Source organism: Hyperolius riggenbachi, chromosome 1, assembly GCF_040937935.1.
Source record: "Hyperolius riggenbachi isolate aHypRig1 chromosome 1, aHypRig1.pri, whole genome shotgun sequence".
NCBI classification, from domain to species: domain Eukaryota; kingdom Metazoa; phylum Chordata; class Amphibia; order Anura; family Hyperoliidae; genus Hyperolius; species Hyperolius riggenbachi.
The window spans coordinates 15,866,870-15,892,959 of NC_090646.1; the positions used below are offsets into that span (position 1 = coordinate 15,866,870).

Here is a 26,090-nt window from a genome sequence, read left to right on the forward strand (position 1 = left end):
TGTATAGAGTGCTTGGGGGTAATCAGTAACAAGCTGCTCCCCATCCCCTTCTTGCACCTCTGACACTGTAGTTGCCATTGGCAGGGATTGCTGTGTATAGAGTGCTTGGGGGTAATCAGTAACAAGCTGTTCCCCATCCCCCTTCTTGTACCTCTGACACTGTAGTTGCCATTGGCAGGGATTGCTATGTATAGAGTGCTTGGGGATAATCAGTAACAAGCTGTTCCCCATCCCCTTCTTGCACCTCTGACACTGTAGTTGCCATTGGCAGGGATTGCTATGTATAGAGTGCTTGGGGGTAATCAGTAACAAGCTGTTCCCCATCCCCTTCTTGCACCTCTGACACTGTAGCTGCCATTGGCAGGGATTGCTATGTATAGAGTGCTTGGGGGTAATCAGTAACAAGCTGTTCCACATCCCCTTCTTGCTCCTCTGACACTGTAGCTGCCATTGGCAGGGATTGCTATGTATAGAGTGCTTGGGGGTAATCAGTAACAAGCTGCTCCCCATCCCCTTCTTGCACCTCTGACACTGTAGTTGCCATTGGCAGGGATTGCTATGTATAGAGTGCTTGGGGGTAATCAGTAACAAGCTGCTCCCCATCCCCTTCTTGCACCTCTGACACTGTAGTTGCCATTGGCAGGGATTGCTATGTATAGAGTGCTTGGGGGTAATCATTAACAAGCTGTTCCCCATCCCCTTCTTGCACCTCTGACACTGTAGTTGCCATTGGCAGGGATTGCTATGTATAGAGTGCTTGGGGGGTAATCAGTAACAAGCTGCTCCCCATCCCCTTCTTGCACCTCTGACACTGTAGTTGCCATTGGCAGGGATTGCTATGTATAGAGTGCTTGGGGGGTAATCAGTAACAAGCTGTTCCCCATCCCCTTCTTGCACCTCTGACACTGTAGTTGCCATTGGCAGGGATTGCTATGTATAGAGTGCTTGGGGGGTAATCAGTAACAAGCTGCTCCCCATCCCCTTCTTGCACCTCTGACACTGTAGTTGCCATTGGCAGGGATTGCTATGTATAGAGTGCTTGGGGGGTAATCAGTAACAAGCTGTTCCCCATCCCCTTCTTGCACCTCTGACACTGTAGTTGCCATTGGCAGGGATTGCTATGTATAGAGTGCTTGGGGGGTAATCAGTAACAAGCTGTTCCCCATCCCCTTCTTGCACCTCTGACACTGTAGTTGCCATTGGCAGGGATTGCTATGTATAGAGTGCTTGGGGGGTAATCAGTAACAAGCTGCTCCCCATCCCCTTCTTGCACCTCTGACACTGTAGTTGCCATTGGCAGGGATTGCTATGTATAGAGTGCTTGGGGGTAATCATTAACAAGCTGTTCCCCATCCCCTTCTTGCACCTCTGACACTGTAGTTGCCATTGGCAGGGATTGCTGTGTATAGAGTGCTTGGGGGTAATCATTAACAAGCTGTTCCCCATCCCCTTCTTGCACCTCTGACACTGTAGTTGCCATTGGCAGGGATTGCTATGTATACAGTGCTTGGGGGTAATCATTAACAAGCTGTTCCCCATCCCCTTCTTGCACCTCTGACACTGTAGTTGCCATTGGCAGGGATTGCTATGTATACAGTGCTTGGGGGTAATCAGTAACAAGCTGTTCCCCATCCCCTTCTTGCTCCTCTGACACTGTAGTTGCCATTGGCAGGGATTGCTATGTATAGAGTGCTTGGGGGTAATCAGTAACAAGCTGCTCCCCATCCCCTTCTTGCTCCTCTGACACTGTAGTTGCCATTGGCAGGGATTGCTATGTATAGAGTGCTTGGGGGTAATCAGTAACAAGCTGTTCCACATCCCCTTCTTGCTCCTCTGACACTGTAGCTGCCATTGGCAGGGATTGCTATGTATAGAGTGCTTGGGGGTAATCAGTAACAAGCTGCTCCCCATCCCCTTCTTGCACCTCTGACACTGTAGTTGCCATTGGCAGGGATTGCTATGTATAGAGTGCTTGGGGGTAATCAGTAACAAGCTGCTCCCCATCCCCTTCTTGCACCTCTGACACTGTAGTTGCCATTGGCAGGGATTGCTATGTATAGAGTGCTTGGGGGTAATCATTAACAAGCTGTTCCCCATCCCCTTCTTGCACCTCTGACACTGTAGTTGCCATTGGCAGGGATTGCTATGTATAGAGTGCTTGGGGGGTAATCAGTAACAAGCTGCTCCCCATCCCCTTCTTGCACCTCTGACACTGTAGTTGCCATTGGCAGGGATTGCTATGTATAGAGTGCTTGGGGGGTAATCAGTAACAAGCTGTTCCCCATCCCCTTCTTGCACCTCTGACACTGTAGTTGCCATTGGCAGGGATTGCTATGTATAGAGTGCTTGGGGGGTAATCAGTAACAAGCTGCTCCCCATCCCCTTCTTGCACCTCTGACACTGTAGTTGCCATTGGCAGGGATTGCTATGTATAGAGTGCTTGGGGGGTAATCAGTAACAAGCTGTTCCCCATCCCCTTCTTGCACCTCTGACACTGTAGTTGCCATTGGCAGGGATTGCTATGTATAGAGTGCTTGGGGGGTAATCAGTAACAAGCTGTTCCCCATCCCCTTCTTGCACCTCTGACACTGTAGTTGCCATTGGCAGGGATTGCTATGTATAGAGTGCTTGGGGGGTAATCAGTAACAAGCTGCTCCCCATCCCCTTCTTGCACCTCTGACACTGTAGTTGCCATTGGCAGGGATTGCTATGTATAGAGTGCTTGGGGGTAATCATTAACAAGCTGTTCCCCATCCCCTTCTTGCACCTCTGACACTGTAGTTGCCATTGGCAGGGATTGCTGTGTATAGAGTGCTTGGGGGTAATCATTAACAAGCTGTTCCCCATCCCCTTCTTGCACCTCTGACACTGTAGTTGCCATTGGCAGGGATTGCTATGTATACAGTGCTTGGGGGTAATCATTAACAAGCTGTTCCCCATCCCCTTCTTGCACCTCTGACACTGTAGTTGCCATTGGCAGGGATTGCTATGTATACAGTGCTTGGGGGTAATCAGTAACAAGCTGTTCCCCATCCCCTTCTTGCTCCTCTGACACTGTAGTTGCCATTGGCAGGGATTGCTATGTATAGAGTGCTTGGGGGTAATCAGTAACAAGCTGCTCCCCATCCCCTTCTTGCACCTCTGACACTGTAGCTGCCATTGGCAGGGATTGCTATGTATAGAGTGCTTGGGGGTAATCAGTAACAAGCTGCTCCCAATCCCCTTCTTGCTCCTCTGACACTGTAGTTGCCATTGGCAGGGATTGCTATGTATAGAGTGCTTGGGGGTAATCAGTAACAAGCTGCTCCCCATCCCCTTCTTGCACCTCTGACACTGTAGTTGCCATTGGCAGGGATTGCTATGTATAGAGTGCTTGGGGGTAATCATTAACCAACTGCTCCCCATCCCCTTCTTGCACCTCTGACACTGTAGTTGCCATTGGCAGGGATTGCTATGTATAGAGTGCTTGGGGGTAATCAGTAACAAGCTGTTCCCCATCCCCTTCTTGCATCTCTGACACTGTAGTTGCCATTGGCAGGTTTTGGTGCGCCGAATCAATTGCTATGTATAGCGTGCTTGGGGGGGTCTCATTGTAAAACTTGCATCGGGGCCCACAGCTCCTTAGCCACGCCACTGCTGAGAAGATGTGTAATCCACCAAGACATGGACTTCACAAGGCCTGCAAAGATGTGTGGTCCACCAAGACTTTACCAAGAAATGGATTCCACCAGACCTCTGAAAGTGATCAACTTCCACAGTTAAAAGTGTGAATGCTCTTTTTTCTGAATGCCACATGCATGCACCTGCAGGAGCTTGCATGATCTCCGCTGTTGTGCCAGTCCACAGGGTTGAGAAAACAGACGTAAAAAAATGCTGCAGGCTGTCCACATTTTTTATGCAAATAACAGACCAGATCTAGTGGAAAAAACTCTGTAGATTTTAAATGGGCTGTCAGTTCCACGCGGAAATAGTGGAAACGGGGCTTAAATCCACCTGCCTAATATTATGAAGGTCCCCATGCGCGATCCACCAATACATGGACTTCACAAGACCTACGAAGATGCATGTACTCTGAGGAACCAAACCTACCTACCTAATGTTATGAAGGACCCCCTTTGTCTGATGCATCAAGACATGGACTTCACAAGACCTGCAAAGCTGTATAAGTATATACAGCAAAACAGTAAATCTGCCTAATGTTATGAGGGTACCTCATGTATGACCCACCAAGACATGGACTTCACAAGACCTGCAAAGCTGCACAAGTACTGTATATACATTGAGGAGGAAGCAAAACCTTAAATCTGTCTAATGTTATGAGGGTCCCTCATGTATGACCCACCAAGACATGGACTCTACAAGGCCTACAAAGGTGCCCTATGATGTTTGACAAACAACATTTTAGCAGTAGGTCTTTTAAGTGCCTTGCCAAACGTAATCAAGACAACTTCAACCCTGAACATGTTTAAATCAAAGCTGAAGAGCCACCTGTTTAGTCTGGCATTGATGATCACATAACTTTTCCAAATAAAGAAAGGATCTGCACACTTCAGCTGAGTTCATGTAAAAGCAAGTCTAGTTTATTGCAAAAAGAGGTAGACAAAAGGATCCTCAAGGTTAGCTGAAGTGTGTGGATCCGTTCTTATTTTGCTTCATGGTTTGGCTTGTCCCTATCCTGTACCGGCGAGTACTTTCATGGGGATTACAGAGCATATGGATCTTGTCCATGTGTAGTCCCATAACTATGTCCCCTGTACACACCACTGTGTATTGATCTGAGACAAGCTTTATGAGCTTTGGGTCAAACTGGAGAAAAGCGCTTTACAAATGTTTCGGCATACCTTACAACTTTTTGAGATGAGAAAGGACACTTAAGCCACGCCCCTGTCACACCCCTGATCACGCCCCCGTCACACCCCTAGTCATGCATACCATAAAGATTTATAGTATGTAGGTATGGTATTTTGTTTTAAAATTCAAACCACACTGGTTCTTTCTATCTTGGTTAATTTTCCTTCATAGTGACATTTTATAATTAGTAATATATCAATTTAAAGGATGGGAATAAAGTTTAGAGTCAGTCAAACACATTTTTAGTGGAGAAATATATATATTTACATGGAAAGAGGGACAAAGTCCTGAAAGAGGGACAAACGAGAAAAGAGGGACTGTCCCCCCGAAAGAGGGACATTTGGGGGCTATGGTTTTGCTGTTGTTGTTAAGTCCTGTAAGTTTTGTGGTGGGCTCTCCATGTATCGGACTTGCAGGTCCAGCACATCCCACAGAGGCTTTATTGGATGGACATATGGGGAATATATTTGGAGGCCAAAGGTAGGGATCAGCTAATGCCGATAAGTATGCTTTCTGATTAGGGTTGCCAGGTCGGCTGATGGAGAAAACCGGACAGGGGGTGGAGTTAGGGGTGGAGTTAGGGGCGGAGTCAGAAGCGCACTTTTATGTAGAGTGGGGCTAAGCAATGGGCTTTTTTAAAAAAAAATTTATAGTATTTATATCGCACTGACATCTTCTGCAGCACATTACAGAGTACATAGCCATGTCACTAACTGTCCTCACCAGTAGTACTGGTCCAGTGCACATAAGAGACAGTTTTTCACCAGTAACTGCACATAAGAGGCAGCTTTTCACCAGTAAATGCACATTATAAGAGACACCTTTTCGCCAGTAAATGCACATAATAAGAGACAGCTTTTCCCCAGTAAATGCACAAGAGACAGCTTTTCACCAGTAAATGCACATAATAAGACACAGCTTTTCACCAGTAAATGCACATAATAAGAGACAGCTTTTCACCAGTAAATGCACAAAAGAGACAGCTTTTCACCACTAAATGCACATAATGACAAACAGCCAGTGTTCCCAGTATATGTAGCCAGGGATATATGTGCCCAGTATATGTAGCCAGGGGGTATATATGTCCCAGTATATGTAGGCAGGGGTGTAAATGTCCCAGTATACGTAGGCAGGGGTATATATGTCCCAGTATATGTAGCCAGGGGGTATATGTGCCCAGAATAGGTAGCCAGGGGCTATATGTGCCCAGAATAGGTAGCCAGGGGCTATATGTGCCCAGAATAGGTAGCCAGGGGCTATATGTGCCCGGAATAGGTAGCCAGGGGCTATATGTGCCCGGAATAGGTAGCCAGGGGCTATATGTGCCCGGAATAGGTAGCCAGGGGGTATATGTGCCCGGAATAGGTAGCCAGGGGGTATATGTGCCCGGAATAGGTAGCCAGGGGGTATATGTGCCCGGAATAGGTAGCCAGGGGCTATATGTGCCCAGAATAGGTAGCCAGGGGCTATATGTGCCCAGAATAGGTAGCCAGGGGCGGGGGGAAGGGGGGCAATCTCCCCCCCTTCTTCCCTCACCTTAGGGTGCTGTCTCTCTCCCCCGCTGTCTCCTCCAATATTGATGTGCAGGCTGGCGGGTGGCTGCGGGCGGAACTTACCTCTGTGTCGCAGGCGCCGGAAGTTCGGGTCCCGCAGCCGCTGAGTTTCGACTCAAAAAAGATCCGGATCAAAGATCCGAATCATTCATGAGCCGGACAACACTATTCAGACTGATAGTGTTGTCCGGCTCATGAATGAGATTCTCAGCGGCTGCGGGACCCGAACTTCCGGCGCTGGAGCGACACAGAGGTAAGTTCCGCCTGCAGCCACTCGCCAGCCCTGCACATCATATTGGAGGAGACAGCGGGGGAGAGAGAGCACCCTAAGGTGAGGGAAGGGGGGGGAGATTGCCCCCCTTCTCCACCGCTGCTCCCAGCTCTCTCTCTCTGCTGCGCTGTTCTCCTCCTGCGCTGCGGGGGGGCTCTAAAACCGGACAACTTAATTGTCCGGTTTAGCATGTTTTTTTACACTGGACACAGCGCACAAAAACCGGACTGTCCGGTGTAAAACCGGACACCTGGCAACCCTATTTCTGATTACTAAAGACTCAATATTAATAATAGGCCCAGCTTATCCGGTACTATTCCCCACTCCATTATATACTGTACATACCATGAACTCTGTATTAAATGCTAAAATAAAGTATGTGAATGTATATTGACCATGAAGGTGTTGGTGGAACCCAGTTTTTAAAGGACCTCTGTCGCGAAAATCGTAAAATTTTAAATATATGTAAACCTATTCAATTAAGAAGTACGTTTCTTCCCGAGTAAAATGAGCCATAAATTATTTTTTTCCTATGTTGCTGTCACTTTCAGTAGGTAGTAGACATTTGAAAGAATTGACAGGTTTTGGACTAGCCCATCTCCTCATAGGGAGTTCACAGGGATTTCTTAATTTTCAAAATGCACTTAGTGAATGGCAGTTGCTCCGTCCAACTGCCAAATAGTGTGCAGCGAGCAGGGAGGCTGGCCAGCATCTGTATAAATCTTTATCAGGGAATGTCTTTATAAAGAATAAAAGCCTTGCTGAGAATCCCCTATGGAGAGATGGACTAGCCCAAAATCTGTTGGTAATGTCAGATTTCTACTACCTACTGTAAGTGACAGCAACATAGGAGAAAAGTCATTTATGGCTCATTTTACTCTGAGAGAAACGTACTTCTTATTGTAGGTGTTTCAAATTTTAAGATTTTCGCGACAGTTCCTCTTTAAGCATAGCAGAGCCCAAAAACAGCCTAAGAAGTTGCCCTTCACCACTGTGAGTACTGTTAGAGATTTGTGCTGGTTGGTTGAGTCTGCTGGTTAGTTGAGTTTCCAATAGCTGGGACTCTGCTGTAATATGCACTGTATACAGGCCATGCTGGACCATGTAGTCCTTCAGTTTATAATATTCAGGCCGTGCAGGAAGTTCTCTGTGTCACGCTATGCTTGGTACTCGAGGTCACCACTGAGGGACTTCCTCCTGTGTGTACACAGCACAGGCATCTCCTGATGTCAGGTATTTATGTTTATATGTTAGAGGAAATGTGTGCAGGCTAGCAGGGGTGACTGATGGGGAATCCAGCAGCAGTGTGAGCTTTCAGTGTTAACACGCACTAATCTGCATTTCTCTCTGTCCCTCTTTCCTCCTCATTTGTCCCTCTTTCAGGGCTTTGTCCCTCTTTCTATGTAAATCTATATTTCTCTACTAAAAAATGTGTTTGACTCTAAACTTTATTCCCACCCTTTAAATTGATATATTACTTATTTTAAAATGTTAATTTGAAGGAAAATGAACCCGGATAGAAAGGACCAGTGTGGTTTGAATTACAAAACGTATTTTTCTTATGAAATCTTTATGGTATGTGTGACTAGGGGTGTGATGGGGGCGTGATCAGGGGTGTGACAGGGGCGTGGCTTAAGTGTCCCTCTTTCTCATCTCAAAAAGTTAGGAGGTATTCTTTATCTGTTTTCAAACTGCCTAATTCTGCATGAAATCTGCAATCAGCTTGGATTCATTCATTAGCACATATTGTATATAAGCAGTAAAAGTGACAGTCACACCTATTATTCCTGTATGGATGGCGCCCATACATCTCTGCAGCGATTTGTAGAGGACATGGAAGCATTCACGTCACAGGTCCTTCACACTATAATGTCACTAGCATAGACTCAGGCAGAACGTGGGAGGAAACGTGTGGCCAGAGGAAACCCACATAAACACCATTATATGCAAACTCCATGCAGATAGTGTCCTGGCTGTCATTACACCCCGGGACTGGCTAGTGGGCCGTGCCTCCCTTGTAGTCTCGGTCTCTGCGCTTTGCCAGGTGAATTCCCCATATTGTAAGAAATAATAAAGGGAACCACTCCTAGCATATAATATCCAAGACTTTAATAATGAATTGCAGCATACAATAATTGAGTTAGACACTCACATCCAGGCCCTAATGCCATCAGGACCCTGCAGCTTAAATTGGCCTTTCACACCAGTGGAATAATGTCCAATAAGGTTTGACACTTTGCACGGTCATTGCCCGACAAGTTTCAGCCTTTCGCTATCATTATCAAAAGGCTGAAACCGGTCGGGTTGAGAGGAGGAGCTTACGCAAGTACTGTATCTGCTTATATACTGCGCCGCCCTGCTGCCCTACATACACATACACGGGGCACAGGCTGTGCAACACGCGACACGACAAACCAGTGCAGTCATCATCACCTCCTCACAGATGCACCCCCAAGAATAATCGATGGATTCTATGTTACGTATGGGGTTCATGTGGTGAATATACCCCATTGTATCAGATATATACTGTACACCACAGGCAGGACGTGATATGCACTGTATATTGTATATACAGCAGTTTTTATGGCCGCCTTCTTATGGTGCTTCCAGTAAACATTTTACGAGTCTCACGTCTCTCTGTTATAAACCACAAAGTCCTCCCTATAAACACTCCTCTACAGAGCCCCATGGTCCGGGTAACTCTGCACCCTGACATACGGAAATGACTCTGAGGGAATTACGCCACACAGGGGGAGTGACCCAGGAGCTGGGGGAAGGAATTATACCACAGTGGGAGTGACACAGCAGCTGTGGGGGGGGGGGGGGGAATTATAACACAGAAGAATGACACAGCAGCTGGGGAAAGATTTATACCCCACAATGGGAGTGACACAGCAGCTGTGGGAGAGAATTATACCACACAGGGGGAGTGACACAGCAGCTGGGGGGTGGAATTATAACACACAGGGAGAGTGACACAGCAGCTGGGGGAGGGAATTATACTACACAGGGACAGTGACTCAGCAGCTGGGGAGGGAATTATAACACACAGGGAGAGTGACTCAGCAGCTGGGGAGGGAATTAAACCAAACAGTGTGAATGACACAGCAGCTAGGGGAGGGAATTATACCACACAGGGAAAGTGACACAGCAGATGGGGGAGGGAATTATATCCACAGTGGAGTGACACAACAGCTAGGGAGGGAAATCAGACTAAGCAGGGTGAGTGACACAGCAGCTGGGGGAGGGAATTATTCCACGCAATGGGCTTGATTCACTAAACCATGATAACTCAAATATCACACCTAATCAAAAATATCACACCTTATGAAAAGATATCACACCTTATCAAAGTTAGCATGCCTTATCAGAGTAGCATAGCGAGCGCTACAAACTTATGCCTGCTAATTGGCAATGACGAGAGGTCCACTCCTCCTGCCCTGAGCCCCTGCGGGTTCGTAGCGCTCCCTATGCTACTCTGATAAAGTGTGTTAACTTTGATAAGGTGTGATATCTATAATAAAGTGCAATATTTGAGTTATCACGTTTTAGTGAATCAAGCCCTATAGGAGTTATACAAAAGCTGGGTGAGGGAATTATACCACCCAAGGCAGGCTGTGGAGTCGGTACAAAAATCATCCGACTCCAACTCCGGCTCCGACTCCTCAGTTTATAAAACCACCGACTCCAACTCTGGCTCCAGGTACCCAAAATGGCTCCGACTCCTCGACTCTGATTCCTACTCTGACTCCACAGCCCTGCACAGGGGGAGTGACAAAACAGGCGTGTGCAGCCTTGCATGGTCTTGTCCTCCGCACTTGAATCTTCCCAGTAGCCGGTGTAGCCGGTGTAATATTGGCAGGAAGTGGTAGTCTATGGAGACCATATAACTCCTGTCACAGAACATCCCCAAATCCCCATCTTCCGGCAGGAGTGGTGTGCGGCACAGAGGAGGAAGTCAATCCCAGCATCCTCTGTGCCCCGTCCTTACTGACATTCACCTATACATCGGATACCCCCATAGTGGATACAGCATACACAACTGAGCAGACACTGCCCAATCACACGGCAGCATGGAACCTTCCGAAGACATTCAGAGAAGAACTCATTAGATACAACGCGACTGTCGTTTTGTAAAGCGGACCTGAACTCAGAACTTCCTCACTGCTCTAAAAGATAAGCAACAGCATAATAACCTTTACAGAAAAACATGTCTTTGTTACAGCTGATACAAATCCTGCAATAAATCTGCAGTGTGTCTCCTTCCTGCTTTCATGGAAGCAGGCATATTGTTAACATCCTGTGTTTAACAATTAGCTTCTCTGCTGAGGCAGTCAGCTGACACAGGTGAGAAGTCAAATTACAACTTGTGATTAGTCACAGATGAGGGGGAATTAGACAGGCTAAACTCTCTAAACACATACAGGGTGCATTTCTCTATGTTTTCCTTCTGTCCTGTGCAAGAGTTCAGGTCCGCTGTAGGGTGCCCTGACTCCTCCTCTCCTGACATCCTCAGTTTCTGGCATTATAGCAGACTATCACCCCCATGTAGCATTTTACTGTTAGAGAGATGTTGCTGCAGTTTCTGATAAAACTTAAAACTCCCCATTACTCTCCCTTATTAGCTACAAAACGCTGCCTAGGAGCGATCCGCACACCTGCAGGCTTACAGCACCTGTCATAAGACGCTTATCTTCATTAGCAACAAAAATGTGTGACAACAAATCACCCGGCTGTATCTCCATTGCCGTGATCAGACTCACTAATTAGTCACCTATGTAAACCTAAACCATCACACATGTACATAGCTACAAATCACTACAGACAAATACTCCAAACACTACAAATCTCTGCACTGATCCCCCATGTGACATAGGCAGGCCCTAAAGCATCTCACATGTACATAGCTACAAATCTCTAATGGCAAATACTCCAAACACTACAAATCTCTGCACTGAGCCCTCCATGTGACAGAGACCCTAAACCATCACACATATACATAGCTACAAATCTCTCATCACAAATACTGCAAGCACTACAAATCTCTGCACTGAGTGCCCCATGTGACATAGGCCTTGAAGTATCACACATGTACATAGCTACAAATCTCTCATCACCAATACTCCAAGCACCACAAATCTCTGCACTGAGTCCCCCATGTGACATAGACCCTAAAGCATCACACATGTACATAGCTACAAATCTCTCATCACCAATACTCCAAGCACCACAAATCTCTGTACTGAGCCCCCATGTGACATAGACCCTAAAGCATCACACATGTACATAGCTACAACTCTCTCCTGACAAATACTGCAAGCACTACAAATCTCTGCACTGATCCCCCATGTGACATAGGCCCTGAAGCATCACACATAGCTACAAATCTCTCATCACCAATACTCCAATCACTACAAATCTCTGCACTGAGTCCCCCATGTGACATTGGCCCTAAAGCATCACACATGTACATAGCTACAAATCTCTAATGACAAATACTCCAAGCACTACAAATCTCTGCACTGAGTGCCCTGAGGGGAATAGTCCCTAAAGCATCAGACATGTACATAGCTACAAATCTCTAATGACAAATACTCCAAACACTACACATTTCTGCATCCCACATGACATAAAGGCACTACACACCACGGTACAGTCACCCTCTAGATAGCTACATGTCTATGATCAAATTAATTTTGAAAATAAGTTAATTGACAGAAATTGCCCAAAGGTGTAATATGCCCTTCCATACTTCGATGTAAGAACCATCACAGGTTTCATTATTTTTTTATTTTTTTTCGGTTTTTTGTTTGATAGTTTCGTCTGGGTCAACAGAAAAAACAATGAAAACAAAAAAAAGTGTTATGAAAGTTTGGGTTCCATTTTTAATTGATGTCATTATTTCAGTGAATTGACCTCTTTGTCATTTGATGACACGTTAACTTGTAGCTGGCGTTTGGCAGGGGCAGTGGTATTTCCGGCCTGGCGGTGTCCGCAGCCAAGTGAGTAGCCTATTGTCTTCCAGCGGGGCCTGGGTAGCATAGTGATAGCTCTGTCTCTGCCCCAGGCTGGCAGCGATGTGACAATGGCCCAGCTAGGCCCGTGTCCAGTCCTGTGCCCGCCCTAACCTGGTAAACACTTCTTTCAACAGTTTCAACAGAACACCAACATCACACCGTTTCAGTTCTTCTCAACGTGAGAAAAGCCTATCCCACACCTCAAATATCGACCCATTGTGAACTCCTTCCAAGGCGTTGGTGCCTCCTGGGAGCTCAGAGATGCCATACTCCTACGTACGACAGGGATGGACAAATTTATATGAAATTCAGAAGCCAGATGGTCCAATCCAGGAGAGCAGGAAGGATTTGAAAGCTGGCTCCTGTGGCGGAAACTAGAGAAGAACTCAAAAATTAGGCGCTGGCTGTGAAGAAATCTTCTGAGATTTGTCCAGCCCTGGCTTAGAGGGTAAAATGTACTCCTCCTAAACACTTCTACTAATTTCCAACTATACAGACCTGTGAAGAAAACTCAAGCAGATGACTTCTCTGAAGCAATCCAAGTCTTCCAGACCCTGCAGGACCTAAAGGGGCAAGAATCCCTCATGACAGGACTCCTCTGAGTTCCATCTGGCCAGAATAGGCTGCAGTTGGTAGAGTTGCTCCTTCAGAATAGCAGACAGCTCATCTTCCCTCAGAACAATGGGCAGAAGCGGCCTTCTGTCAGGCTGGCTGATGTCTGGTGTTGTTGCCCTGGGGGCAGGAAGACCTTGAATGCTTCAGACAAGGTAGAACATAACGGAGGAGGTAGAATCTGGTAACCGAACCCATTCTTCCTCTATAGTGATCAGCTGAGGAGGTGACACCTGGGACATCATAGTCTGCAGGTTGCTGTGTTAGGAGCAGGTTGGGAATTGAATAAGGTGGAAATTCTTGCAGGTAACTTGAGGAAGGCTGAAGAAGGTTTGGCCAGAGATGGTGGAAAGGTGCACATTTCTGGGTGCAATGTGATAGTGGCAGTCTCAGCAGCCTGGATGTTGTTATTATTTATCCTTTCTTAGTAAAAGTGCCAACATATTATGCAATGCTGTACAATACAGTAGTAAGGGGTGTTGATTACAAATGCAAGACAAACAATCCCGCGGGAGGGGGAGGGGGTTGGAGGACAGCCGGTGCTGGTGGAGACAGGACTCTGTAGCAGTTAAGAGTTATTGCTGGTGGGCACAGGTTACTTCATAGTAGAGGCATTTGGTGGTGCTGGTGGGCACAGGTTACTCGATAGTGGGGGCATTTGACGCTGGTGGGCGCAGGTTACTCAATAGCGAGGGCATTTGGTGTGTGGGGGGGGGGGGCATCGGTTACTCTATAATGGAGACATTCGGTGCCAGTGGGCACAGGTTACATAAAAGTGGGGTCATCTGATGCCGGTGGGCACAGGTTACTCGATAGTGGGGGCATTTGGCGTTGTGGAGACAGGTTACTTGATAGTGGGGGCATTTGGCGCTGTGGGGACAGGTCACTCGATAGTGGGGACATTTGATGCTGGTGGGCACAGGTAATTTGATAATAGGGGCATTTGGTGCTGTAGGCATAGGTTACTCGACAGTGGGGGCATTTGGCGCTGTGAACACAGGTTACGATAGTGGGGGCATCTGACGCTGTGGGCACAGGTTACATAATAGTGGGGTCATTTGGTGCTGTGGGCACCGGTTACTTGATAGTGGGGGCATTTGATGCTAGTGGGCACAGGTTACTCGATAGCAGAGGCATATGGCAATGTGCGCACAGGTTACTCAATAATAGGGGCATTTGGTGTTGTGGGCACAGGTTACTCGATAGTGGGGGCATTTGGTGCTGGTGGGCACAGGTTACTCGATAGTGGGGGCATTTGGTGCTGGTGGGCACAGGTTACTCGATAGTGGGGGCATTTGGTGCTGTGGGCACCGGTTACTCGATAGTGGGGGCATTTGGTGCTGTGGGCACCGGTTACTCGATAGTGGGGACATTTGGTGCTGTGGGCACCGGTTACTCGATAGTGGGGACATTTGGTGCTGGTAGGCACAGGTTACTCGATAGTAAGGGCATTTAGTGCTGTTGGGCAGTGGGCACAGGTTTCTCAATAGTGGGGGCATTTGGTGCTGGTGGTGGGCTCAGGTAACTTGATAATAGGGGCATTTTTTACTGGTGGTGGGCACAGGATACTAGATAGTGGGGTAATTTGGTGCTGGTGGGCACAGGTTACTCGATGGTAGGGGCATGTGATGCTGGTGGAGACAGGTTACAATACATCAGATTGGTAGTTTCCAGTGGTAGCAGATAACAATAGGGACACAGTGTGATGGTGGGGACTGGTAACACCACACTAAAGACAGTTGGTACTGCTGGCACTACAGCAGGGACAGTCAGTACTGGTGGAGACAGTGAAATGGGCACCAGGGAACATCAAGGATGGTGGAAACAGTTAACATTGCAATAGGACAGTCAGTGCAGGTGGTGCACATATGCTCTGATAGTTAGTCGGTGACAGTGGGGCAAGTAACTCTGTAATAGAGACAGGCAGTGATGGTGGGGAAAGTGGGTCTGGTGGGTACAGTCGGAGATAGAAGGTGCAGTCAGTGCTGGTGAGTACAGTAGGTAAGGGTGACAGTTTGTGGTGGGTACAGTTGGTGCTGGTGGGTACTGTCAGCTGTGAGTTTGTGGTAGGTGAATTCAGTGCTGGTGGGTACAGTCAGTAAGGATGACAGTTTGTGGTGGGTACAGGTGGTGCTGCTGGGTACAGTCAGCTGTGAGTTTGTGGTAGGTGAATTCAGTGCTGGTGGGTACAGTCAGTAAGGGTGACAGTTTGTGGTGAGTACAGTCAGTGTTCGTGGGTACAGTCAACTGTAGTGACAATTCTTGGTAGGTGAATTCAGTGCTGGTGGGTACAGTAAGTAAAGGTGACAGTTTGTGGTCGTTACAGGCGGTGCTGCTGGGTACTGACAGTGCTGGTGTGACAGTCGGTAGTGGTTGCAGTTTGTGATAGGTACAGTTGCTGCTAGTGGGGACAGTCGGTGAAGGTGGTAGTCTGTGGTGGGGCAGGTGGGTACAGTCGGTAGTTGGTGGTGGTGACAGTTTGTGGTGAGGACAGTCAGTACTGGTGTGACAGTCAGTAGTGATGGCAGTTTGTGGTGGGACAGCCAGTGTTAGTGACTACAGTCTGTGCTGGTGTGACAGTCGGTGCTGGTGTGACAGTCGGTAGTGCTGGCAGTGTGTGGTGGGGGGGTGGGGATAGAGGTGCTACTGTGACAGTTAGTCGTAAATGATGGCAGTTTGTGGTTGGTAGTGGTGACAGTGTGTGGTAAGTATATTCGGTGCTGGTTTGACAGTCAGTGCTGGTGTGACAGTCGATAGTGATGGTAGTCTGTGGTGGGTACAGTCGGTGCTGGTATAACAGTCGGTAGTGGTGTGACAGTTGGTAGTGGTGATAGTCTGTGGTGAGTACAGTCGGTGCCTGTGTGACAGTTGGAAATGATGGCAGTTAGTGGTGGAGACAGTTGGATGTGGCTGAGCTCAGCGCAGTGGGAAGTACAGGTGGTGGAATAAGTGATGTCTTCTCGTCGTTAGTATGCAGGGCACTTCTGCAGAAGTTTCTGCGCCCGTCCCATAGTCTGCACCCCCCTCTTGCCCCCCCTGATCCCCCCATTCCTAGACACAGCACTCCCCCCCCCCCCCCCCTCCTCCTCTGCCCACCATGGCTGGCACTGTCCCCCCAGGCAGGGACTCACCAGTCAGTGGAGATGCGGTCATTGAGGATGTCCTCCTTAGCAGTGACCAGGGACAGGTTGTAGGTTTCCAGGTTGAGGGCATTGAGCTCAGCTTGCGGTCTCATGGCTGCCTGGAGCTGGGAACTTTTCTGTCTTTCCCTGTTCAGCCTCCAGTGTGGAATGATTTTCCTTTCTTCTACTCTTCCTCCTCCTCCTTCTTCTTCTCCCCCTCCCCCTCCCTCCACCACCCTCCACCTCTCCTCCTGCCTCAACTTTGTGTCACTTCTGTAACTTTCTCTTCTCAAGGTGCCCGAGAGCCTGACCCAGACCTTGCCCTGACTGTGTATTACTCCTGCCCCAACTGTCACTGCCAACCCAGGCCTTGCCCTGACTGTGTATTACCCCTGCCCTGACTGTCACTGCCAACCCAGTCCTTGCCCTGACTGTGTATTACCCCTGCCCTGACTGTCACTGCCAACCCAGACCTTGCCCTGACTGTGTAATACCCCTGCCCTGACTGTCACTGCCAACCCAGACCTTGCCCTGACTGTGTAATACCCCTGCCCCAACTGTCACTGCCAACCCAGACCTTGCCCTGACTGTGTGTAATACCCCTGCCCTGACTGTTACTGCTAACCCAGACCTTGCCCTGACTATGTATTACCCCTGCCCCAACTGTCACTGCTAACCCAGACCTTGCCCTGACTGTGTATTACCCTTGCCCCAACTGTCACTGCTAACCCAGACCTTGCCCTGACTGTGTATTACCCCTGCCCTGACTGTTACTGCTAACCCAGACCTTGCCCTGACTGTGTAATACCCCTGCCCCAACTCTCACTGCCAACCCAGACCTTGTCCTGACTAATACCCCTGCCCTAACTGTCACTGCCAATCCAGACCTTGTCCTGACTGTGTAATACCCCTGCCCTGACTGTCACTGCCAACCCAGACCTTGCCCTGACTGTGTAATACCCTTGCCCTGACTGTCACAGCCAACCCAGACCTTGCCCTGACTGTGTAATACCCCTGCCCTGACTGTCACTGCCAACCCAGACCTTGCCCTGACTGTGTATTACCTCTGCCCTGACTGTCACTGCCAACCCAGACCTTGCCCTGACTGTGTAATACCCCTGCCCTGACTGTCACTGCCAACCCAGACCTTGCCCTAACTGTGTAATATCCCTGCCCTGACTGTCACTGCCGACCCAGACCTTGCCCTAACTGTGTAATACCCCTGCCCTGACTGTCACTGCCAACCCAGACCTTGCCCTGACTGTGTAATACCCCTGCCCTGACTGTCACTGCCAACCCAGACCTTGCCCTGACTGTGTAATACCCTTGCCCCAACTGTCACTGCCAACCCAGACCTTGCCCTGACTGTGTAATACCCGTGCCCCAACTGTCACTGCCAACCCAGACCTTGCCCTGACTGTGTAATACCCCTGCCCTGACTGTCACTGCCGACCCAGACCTTGCCCTAACTGTGTAATACCCCTGCCCTGACTGTCACTGCCGACCCAGACCTTGCCCTAACTGTGTAATACCCCTGCCCTGACTGTCACTGTCGACCCAGACCTTGCCCTGACTGTGTAATATCCCTGCCCCGACTATCACAGCCAACCCAGACCTTGCCCTGACTGTGTAATACCCCTGCCCCAACTGTCACTGCCAAGTTCCAACCCAGACAAGGGCAGCACAGTGGCATAGTGGTTAGCGTTCTTGCCTTGCAAGCACTGGGTCCCTAGTTCGAATCCCAGCCAGGTCAACATCTGCAAGGAGTTTGTATGTTCTCCCTGTGTCTGCATGGGTTTCCTCTGGGCACTCTGTTTTCCTCCCACATCCCCAAAAACATACAGATAGGTTAATTGGCTTCCCCCAAAATTGGCCCTAAACTATGATACATACACTACACTGGACATATGACTATGGTAGAGATTAGATAGTGAGCCCCTCTGAGGGACAGTTAGTGACAAGACAATATACTCTGTACAGCACTGCGGAAGATGTCGGCGCTATATAAATACTAAATAATAATACCGTTGCCCCAACTGTCACTGCCAACCCAGACCTTGCCCTGACTGTGTAATACCCCTGCCCTGACTGTCACTGCCAACCCAGACCCTGTCCTGACTGTGTAATACCCCTGCCCTGACTGTCACCACCAACCCAGACCTTGCCCTGACTGTGTAATACCCCTGCCCTGACTGTCACTGCCAACCCAGACCTTGCTCTGACTGTGTGTAATACCCCTGCCCTGACTGTTACTGCAACCCAGACCTTGCCCTGACTATGTATTACCCCTGCCCCAACTGTCACTGCTAACCCAGACCTTGCCCTGACTGTGTAATACCCCTGCCCTGACTGTCACTGCCGACCCAGACCTTGCCCTGAGTGTGTAATACCCCTGCCCCAACTGTCACTGCCAACCCAGACCTCACTCTGACTCACTGTGTAATACCTCTGCATGCTGTCAGCCTGTGTTCCTGGGGATATTACCCCTGCCCCAACTGTCACTGCCAACCCAGACCTTGTCCTGACAGCGTAATACCCCTGCCCTGACTGTCACTGCCAACCCAGACCCTGTCCTGACTGTGTAATACCCCTGCCCTGACTGTCACCACCAACCCAGACCTTGCCCTGACTGTGTAATACCCCTGCCCTGACTGTCACTGCCAACCCAGACCTTGCTCTGACTGTGTAATACCCTTGCCCTAACTGTCACTGCCAACCCAGACCTTGCCCTGACTGTGTAATACCCCTGCCCTGACTGTCACTGCCAACCCAGACCTTGCCCTGACTGTGTAATAGCCCTGCCCCAACTGTCACTGCCAACCTAGACCTTGCCCTGACTGTGTAATACCCTTGCCCCAACTGTCACTGCCAACCCAGACCTTGCCCTGACTGTGTAATACCCCTTACCTGACTGTCACTGCCAACCCAGACCTTGCCCTGACTGTGTATTACCCCTGCCCCAACTGTCACTGCCAACCCAGACCTTGCCCTGACTGTGTAATACCCCTGCCGCAACTGCTGCCAACCCAGACCTTGCCCTGACTGTGTAATACCCCTGCCGCAACTGCTGCCAACCCAGACCTTGCCCTGACTGTGTAATACCCCTGCTCTGACTGTCACTGCCAACCCAGACCTTGTCCTGACTGTGTAATACCCCCGCCCCAACTGCTGCCAACCCAGACCTTGCCCTGACTGTGTAATACCCCTGCCCCAACTGTCACTGCCAACCCAGACCTTGCCCTGACTGTGTAATACCCCTGCCCCAACTGTCACTGCCAACCCAGACCTTGCCCTGACTTTGTAATACCCCTGCCCCAACTGTCACTGCCAACCCAGACCTTGCCCTGACTGTGTAATACCCCTGCCCCAACTCTCACTGCCAACCCAGACCTTGTCCTGACTAATACCCCTGCCCTAACTGTCACTGCCAATCCAGACCTTGTCCTGACTGTGTAATACCCCTGCCCTGACTGTCACTGCCAACCCAGACCTTGCCCTGACTGTGTAATCCAGGGATGGTCGTAGTCAACCAACTTCGCTACGCTTCGCAAAACTACGGCTTCGAAAACAAATATTCGCTTCGTATGCTTTTCGTAGAATACGCGTTAAAATACGCAATTACGCGTAGTGCGAAGCGTATTGTATGCAAATACTTATGCCCGTATGCAGAAAATTGTACGCATTAATTTCTTTAGAAATGCAGATACTGGGAACCCTTCTATGCGTACATTCCCCTTTCTAATGCGTAAACTTGTATGCATACAATCGCATGCGGAAAATTAGACGCGAATACCGCATTCGTAGTTCACTAAGCAATACACAAGTTAACTACGCATAGTGGGCGTAAGCTACGCGTAACGGTACTTCGCTACGCGTAAATTCGTAAGCGTAGGTTTGAAACTTCGCCTATGAACTACGATGCGTAGATGCGAACTACGATGCGTAAATTCGCACTGGCGTAGTTTCTGCTCATCCCTGTGTAATACCCCTGCCCTGACTGTCACAGCCAACCCAGACCTTGCCCTGACTGTGTAATACCCCTGCCCTGACTGTCACAGCCAACCCAGACCTTGCCCTGACTGTGTAATACCCCTGCCCTGACTGTCACAGCCAACCCAGACCTTGCCCTGACTGTGTAATACCCCTGCCCTGACTGTCACTGCCAACCCAGACCTTGCCCTGACTGTGTATTACCTCTGCCCTGACTGTCACTGCCAACCCAGACCTTGCCCTGACTGTGTAATACCCCTGCCCCAACTGTCACTGCCGACCCAGACCTTGCCCTAACTGTGTAATACCCCTGCCCTGACTGTCACTGTCGACCCAGACCTTGCCCTGACTGTGTAATATCCCTGCCCCAACTGTCACTGCCAACCCAGACCTTGCCCTGACTGTGTATTACCCCTGCCCTGTCACTGCCAACCCAGACCTTGCCCTGACTGTGTAATACCCCTGCCCCGACTGTCACAGCCAACCCAGTCCTTGCCCTGACTGTGTAATACCCCTGCCCCAACTGTCACTGCCAAGTTCCAACCCAGACAAGGGCAGCACAGTGGCGTAGTGGTTAGCGTTCTTGCCTTGCAAGCGCTGGGTCCCTAGTTCGAATCCCAGCCAGGTCAACATCTGCAAGGAGTTTGTATGTTCTCCCTGTGTCTGCATGGGTTTCCTCTGGGCACTCTGTTTTCCTCCCACATCCCCAAAAACATACAGATAGGTTAATTGGCTTCCCCCAAAATTGGCCCTAAACTATGATACATACACTACACTGGACATATGACTATGGTAGAGATTAGATAGTGAGCCCCTCTGAGGGACAGTTAGTGACAAGACAATATACTCTGTACAGCACTGCGGAAGATGTCGGCGCTATATAAATACTAAATAATAATACCGTTGCCCCAACTGTCACTGCCAACCCAGACCTTGCCCTGACTGTGTAATACCCCTGCCCTGACTGTCACTGCCAACCCAGACCTTGCCCTGAGTGTGTAATACCCCTGCCCCAACTGTCACTGCCAACCCAGACCTCACTCTGACTCACTGTGTAATACCTCTGCATGCTGTCAGCCTGTGTTCCTGGGGATATGAATTCTTATTTCTCATGGTGGTTACACAGATACCATACAATATTTATTTCAGATTCTACTTTCAATCGAGATCAGGCAAAAAAATTGTACAGCCGACCAGAGCCGGGACAAGGTCCTTCAGCACCCAAGGCTGAGACAGCAAAGTGCGCCCCTCCATCCCTTCCACCCCAGCCATCACACAATGATTGCTATTAGACTAATAGGTGCCCCAGGGCCCCCAACCTCCCCAACACCTTAATCTCCAGTTATCTGGCTTGCAGTCACTGTCATGCATCCCATTTTCTTATTTCTTTCTGCTTCAAACACAATTTGGAATGACAGCTGAATGAATTGTGCACCCTCTCCTACACTGCGCCCTGAGGCTGGAGCCTCTCCAGCCTCTGCCTCGGCCCGGCCCTGCAGCCGACAGATTGTCAGTAACCAATTCCAGGTCAATACCGATTTTGTTCTCAATGGAAAGCAGATCAGACAGGCTGAAATATGTATATTGTCAGATTATGGTTATATCGATCAAAATACTGGCTATTGTTCCGTGTATGTCCATTTTCAATCCATATACAATCAGAAAATGATCAGAAATCTGATTGAGATTTGGAAAAATCGCTTATGTGTGTGTGCTAGCTTTCTACTACAGCTGATCAATGTCAGATTTGAATATCGATTTCACCAATCACTCAGATAGTATATGAAAGTGAACCTGAAGTGAGAAGAATATGGAGGCTTTCCTTTTAAACAATACCAGTTGCCCGTCAGCCCTGCTGGTCTATTTGGCTGCAGTAGTGTCTGAATCGCACCAGAAACAAGCATGCAGCTAATCTTGTCAGATCTGACTATATTGTCAGAAACATCTGATCTGCTGCATGCTTGTTCAGGGGCTATGGCTGAAAGTATTAGAGGCAGAGGACCAGCAAGACAGCCAGGCAACTGGTATTGGTTTAACAGGAAATAAATATGGCAGCCTCCATATCACTCTCATCTTAGGTTCTCTTTAAAGAGAACCTGTACTGAGTAAAATTATTGAAAATAAACACGTGAGGTAACTTCAAATGAACATTACATAGTTACCTTGCCATCAGTTCCTCTCAGAAGCTCACCATTTTCTTCTGACAATGATCCCTTCCAGTTCTGACAACATGTTGTCAGAACTGAAATATATCAGTTGCTGTCAGTTATATATCAGTTGCTGTCAGTTACAGCTGAGAGGAGAACTGATGTGTCCATGTTTCCCTATGGCTCAAGTGGGCAATGTTACAGTTTAACAGTGTGCTGACCAGAAAGCTTTTATATGGGATAATGGCCATTTTCAAAATGGAGGAAGGAGAATTCCATTAATCACAGTGGAAAAACAGGACACAGGAGAGGAAAAATAGATTGAGGAGTAGACTACACAGGAGGTAAGTATGACTTGTGTATGTTTATTTTGACTTTTAATGTTCAGTTCAGGTTTTCCTTAAAGAGGCTCCGTAACAAAAAATGCATCCTGTTTTTTATCATCCTACAAGTTCCAAAAGCTATTCTAATATGTTCTGGCTTACTGCAGCACTTTCTACTATCACAGTCTCTGTAATAAATCAATGTATCTTTCCCCTGTCAGACTTGTCGGCCTTTGTCTGGAAGGCTGCCAAGTTCTTCAGTGTTGTGGTTCTGCTATGAACTCCCCCTTCCAGGCCCCTCTATGCACACTGCCTGTGTATTATTTAGATTAGAGCAGCTTCTCTCTTCTCTCTTATCTTTTACAAGCTGGATAAATCGTTCTCTGAGCTGGCTGGGCTTTCACATACTGAAGAATTACAGACAAGGGCAAAGCTGTTTGCAGGAAGAAACGAGCAGCCTGAAACTTCAGTGCATGAGAACTGCAGGGGGAAAGAAACACACAAATGATCTCTTGAGATTCAAAAGGAAGGGTGTATACAGCCTGCTTGTGTATGAATGTATTTTCTATGTGTGGACATACTGTACATCAACCTACTTCCTGTTTTGGTGGCCATTTTGTTTGTTTATAAACAAACTTTTTAAAACTGTTTTTAACCACTTTTAATGCGGCGAGGAGCGTCGAAATTGTGACAGAGGGGAATAGGAGATGTCCCCTAACGCACTGGTATGTTTACTTTTGTGCGATTTTAACAATACAGATTCTCTTTAAGTAGAAATTGCAGGGGGGGTACCCAAATTTGCAGCAAAGAGAAGCCCCCCAGTGTCATCCCCCAATGCTGGACTGGTGCAGAGCTGCGTTTGGTGAGAGGAGGGGGGACGCTGCCATAGAGGACGTCCCCAGGCGGGTGCTGCGCTGGCTCCCTGGTCACAGCTGGCTGCAGACAGAGCCGGGGATTAGATTTCTCCATATGGGAGGCTTTACCTGCTGACCAGCTGATAGGACACCCTCCTCCATTATTGATGAGCGGATATCGTGTATCGGGTGTCTCCCAGCAATGGAAGGGGGATCTCTGGAGTGCAGAGGATTAAAGGGGGCCTCCGACATCACATAACTGCATATAGCTGATTAGTTCTGTCACAGATGGCACAGGAGGGAAGGTGACATCAGGGGGTCTATTGCCACAGAGGACCAGCGGCATATTGTGATTAGAAAACTTGAACTGAATTTATTCAACGTCAATACACAAAAAGACTGAAGTAAAAAAAAAAATACACTCGCTATATATGTCATGAAAATTGCAAAAGTTTTATTGTAGTGATTCAACATACAGCTTACAAAGCTGCATAGAGAACAGTCAAGATAACATACAGCTTACAAAGCTGCAAAGAGGACAGTCAGGATAACACACAGCATACAAAGCTGCAGAGAGGACAGTCAGGGTAACATACAGCTTACACAGCTGAAGAGAGGGCAGTCAGGGTAACATACAGCTTACAAAGCTGCAAAGAGGACAGTCAGGGTAACATACAGCTTACAAAGCTGCAGAGAGGACAGTCAGGATAACATACAGCTTACAAAGCTGCAAAGAGGACAGTCAGGGTAACATACATCTTACAAAGCTGCAGAGAGGACAGTCAGGATAACATACAGCTTTCAAAGCTGCAGAGAGGACAGTCAAGATAACATACAGCTTACAAAGCTGCAAAGAGGACAGTCAGGGTAACATACAGCTTACAAAGCTGCAAAGAGGACAGTCAGGATAACCTACAGCTTACAAAGCTGCAGAGAGGACAGTCAGGATAACGTACAGCTTACAAAGCTGCAGAGAGGACAGTCAGGATAACGTACAGCTTACAAAGCTGCAAAGAGGACAGTCAGGGTAACATACAGCTTACAAAGCTGCAGAGAGGACAGTCAGGGTAACATACAGCTTACAAAGCTGCAAAGAGGACAGTCAGGGTAACATACAGCTTACAAAGCTGCAGAGAGGACAGTCAAGATAACATACAGCTTACAAAGCTGCAAAGAGGACAGTCAGGATAACATACAGCTTACAAAGCTGCAGAGAGGACAGTCAAGATAACATACAGTTTACAAAGCTGCAGAGAGGACAGTCAGGATAACATACAGCTTACAAAGCTGCAAAGAGGACAGTCAGGATAACATACAGCTTACAAAGCTGCAAAGAGGACAGTCAGGGTAACATACAGCTTACAAAGCTGCAGAGAGGACAGTCAGGATAACATACAGCTTACAAAGCTGCAGAGAGGACAGTCAAGATAACATACAGCTTACAAAGCTGCAAAGAGGACAGTCAGGATAACATACAGCTTACAAAGCTGCAAAGAGGACAGTCAGGGTAACATACAGCTTACAAAGCTGCAGAGAGGACAGTCAAGATAACATACAGCTTACAAAGCTGCAAAGAGGACAGTCAGGATAACATACAGCTTACAAAGCTGCAAAGAGGACAGTCAGGATAACATACAGCTTACAAAGCTGCAAATAGGACAGTCAGGGTAACATACAGCTTTTCAAAGCTGCAGAGAGGACAGTCAAGATAACATACAGTTTACAAAGCTGCAGAGAGGACAGTCAGGATAACATACAGCTTACAAAGCTGCAAAGAGGACAGTCAGGATAACATACAGCTTACAAAGCTGTATAGAGGGCAGTCAGGATAACATACAGCATACAAAGCTGCAAAGAGGACAGTCAGCATAACATACAGCTTACAAAGCTGAAAAGAGGACAGTCAAGATAACATACAGCTTACAAAGCTGCAAAGAGGACAGTCAGGATAACATACAGCATACAAAGCTGCAGAGAGGACAGTCAGGATAACATACAGCTTACAAAGCTGCAGAGAGGACAGTCAAGATAACATACAGCTTACAAAGCTGCAGAGAGGACAGTCAGGATAACATACAGCTTACAAAGCTGCAAAGAGGACAGTGAGGATAACATACAGCTTACAAAGCTGCAAAGAGGACAGTCAGGATAACATACAGCTTACAAAGATGCAAAGAGGACAGTCAGGGTAACATACAGCTTACAAAGCTGCAGAGAGCACAGTCAGGATAACATACAGCTTACAAAGCTGCAAAGAGGACAGTAGGATAACACAGCTTACAAAGCTGCAAAGAGGACAGTCAGGATAACATACAGCTTACAAAGCTGCAAAGAGGACAGTCAGGGTAAC

At 48.1% G+C, this 26,090-nt stretch overlaps 1 protein-coding gene across 1 annotated transcript in view; it reads right to left on the bottom strand.

Annotated features, from left to right (window-relative positions):
• Window positions 1-16,574, bottom strand: part of LOC137562497 (mucin-2-like) — a 142,407-nt gene extending 125,833 nt beyond the window's left edge. The window contains exon 1 of the mRNA XM_068273895.1: window positions 16,436-16,574. Within this exon, the coding sequence (XP_068129996.1) occupies window positions 16,436-16,539 (104 nt within the window). The 5' untranslated portion in view covers window positions 16,540-16,574. The remainder of the gene's footprint in view (window positions 1-16,435) is intronic.
• Between the last annotated feature and the right edge of the window lie 9,516 nt (window positions 16,575-26,090).